General features: G+C 57.1%; 1 protein-coding gene across 1 annotated transcript; it reads right to left on the minus strand.

The window, feature by feature from the left end:
• Window positions 1-8: 8 nt before the first annotated feature.
• Window positions 9-917, minus strand: LOC121965995 (tyrosine-protein kinase Srms-like). The gene has a single exon (XM_042516099.1). The coding sequence runs from the start codon at window positions 390-392 to the stop codon at window positions 9-11; it is 384 nt and encodes a 127-aa protein (XP_042372033.1). The 5' UTR covers window positions 393-917.
• Between the last annotated feature and the right edge of the window lie 213 nt (window positions 918-1,130).

Genomic DNA, 1,130 nt, shown 5'->3' on the forward strand with positions numbered 1-1,130 from the left:
GGGGGGACTCACTTATGTTTGGCGAACTCGTCCTGCAGCAGAGCCACGTAGTTTGCAGGGATCAGTCCGGACTCCAGAGACCCGGTCAGCTTCTTGGCCAGCACGTACTCGCCCCGCTTCTCGATCACCGACAGCTTGTCCCCCTCCTTCACCGTCAGCTCGTCGTCGCTGCGGGCCTCGAAGTCGAAGAGCGCCGCGTAAAGCTGCACCGGCCGCTTCTTGGGCGACGGGACGCGGATGTCTCCGGACACGGTGCGGATCTCCGCCGCCTGCGCGCCAGGGTTGGCGATGACATGGTTGTTGTTGGGGACGTTTGGGTAGCGGAAGTCCGGCCAAATGCAGTCCCAGAGCCGGCTTAAACACGGCATACAGGAGCGACAGCAACTCTCCATCCCGGGACATGAAGGAGCGGCGGCGGGGTTATTCCAGGTTTGATCGTTACACCGATCAATAAGACGCGGATCGGGGTCTCTCAGTCCGCTGAGATCGTCCTCTCGCAGCCCGCAGTGAGCAGCCGTTCAGTCCTCCGGGTTCCCTCTCTTCCCCCGGCTCCAAACATAATGCAACGCCAGCAATAGTTGGGTAGATTAGCCGGAGGAACCGGTTTTTTCTGTTGAGATCATGGATCTGAGCTCCGCGGCTGCAGTGCGCACGGCGGCTGCGGGAATGCGGAAACGGGAATGGAGGACGTCCAAGTCGGGTCGGTTCCCTGCGAGGACTCGGTGGCTCGACCCAGGATGAACCGTGAATGCGAGCATAGCTCCGGAGAAAATGTTAATCCATCGTAATCTGGTGAAAAACGGGGAAACTGCAGCAGCGGGTTGATGCTCAGGTGTTAATCCGCGAGAAGGAAGCGGGCAGGTGAAGGTGAGGCGGTGCACGGCGCGTGAAAAAGTTTGGGTTTGGCGCTCCGCACGCGTCCTGCTGCTCATACACCTGCGTACTGAGGGGGAGAAAGGGACTACTGTGTGTGTGTGTGTGTGTGTGTGTGTGTGTGTGTGTGTGTGTGTGTGTGTTTTGGCTCCCCGACAGTTTTCCTGAAGGTCGTTATGTTTGAGTAAACAATGTATGTTTGCGAAACAATAATCTCCATCAGCCTCCTGTAATTTATTCTGTTTTTTATTATTTAT

The sequence above is a fragment of the Plectropomus leopardus genome, unplaced genomic scaffold, assembly GCF_008729295.1.
Source record: "Plectropomus leopardus isolate mb unplaced genomic scaffold, YSFRI_Pleo_2.0 unplaced_scaffold2266, whole genome shotgun sequence".
NCBI lineage: Eukaryota > Metazoa > Chordata > Actinopteri > Perciformes > Serranidae > Plectropomus > Plectropomus leopardus.

Coding starts and splice junctions, on each gene's coding strand:
- LOC121965995 (XM_042516099.1), bottom strand. CDS start 392: ATGGAGAGTTGCTGTCGCTCCTGTATGCCGTGTTTAAGCCGGCTCTGG.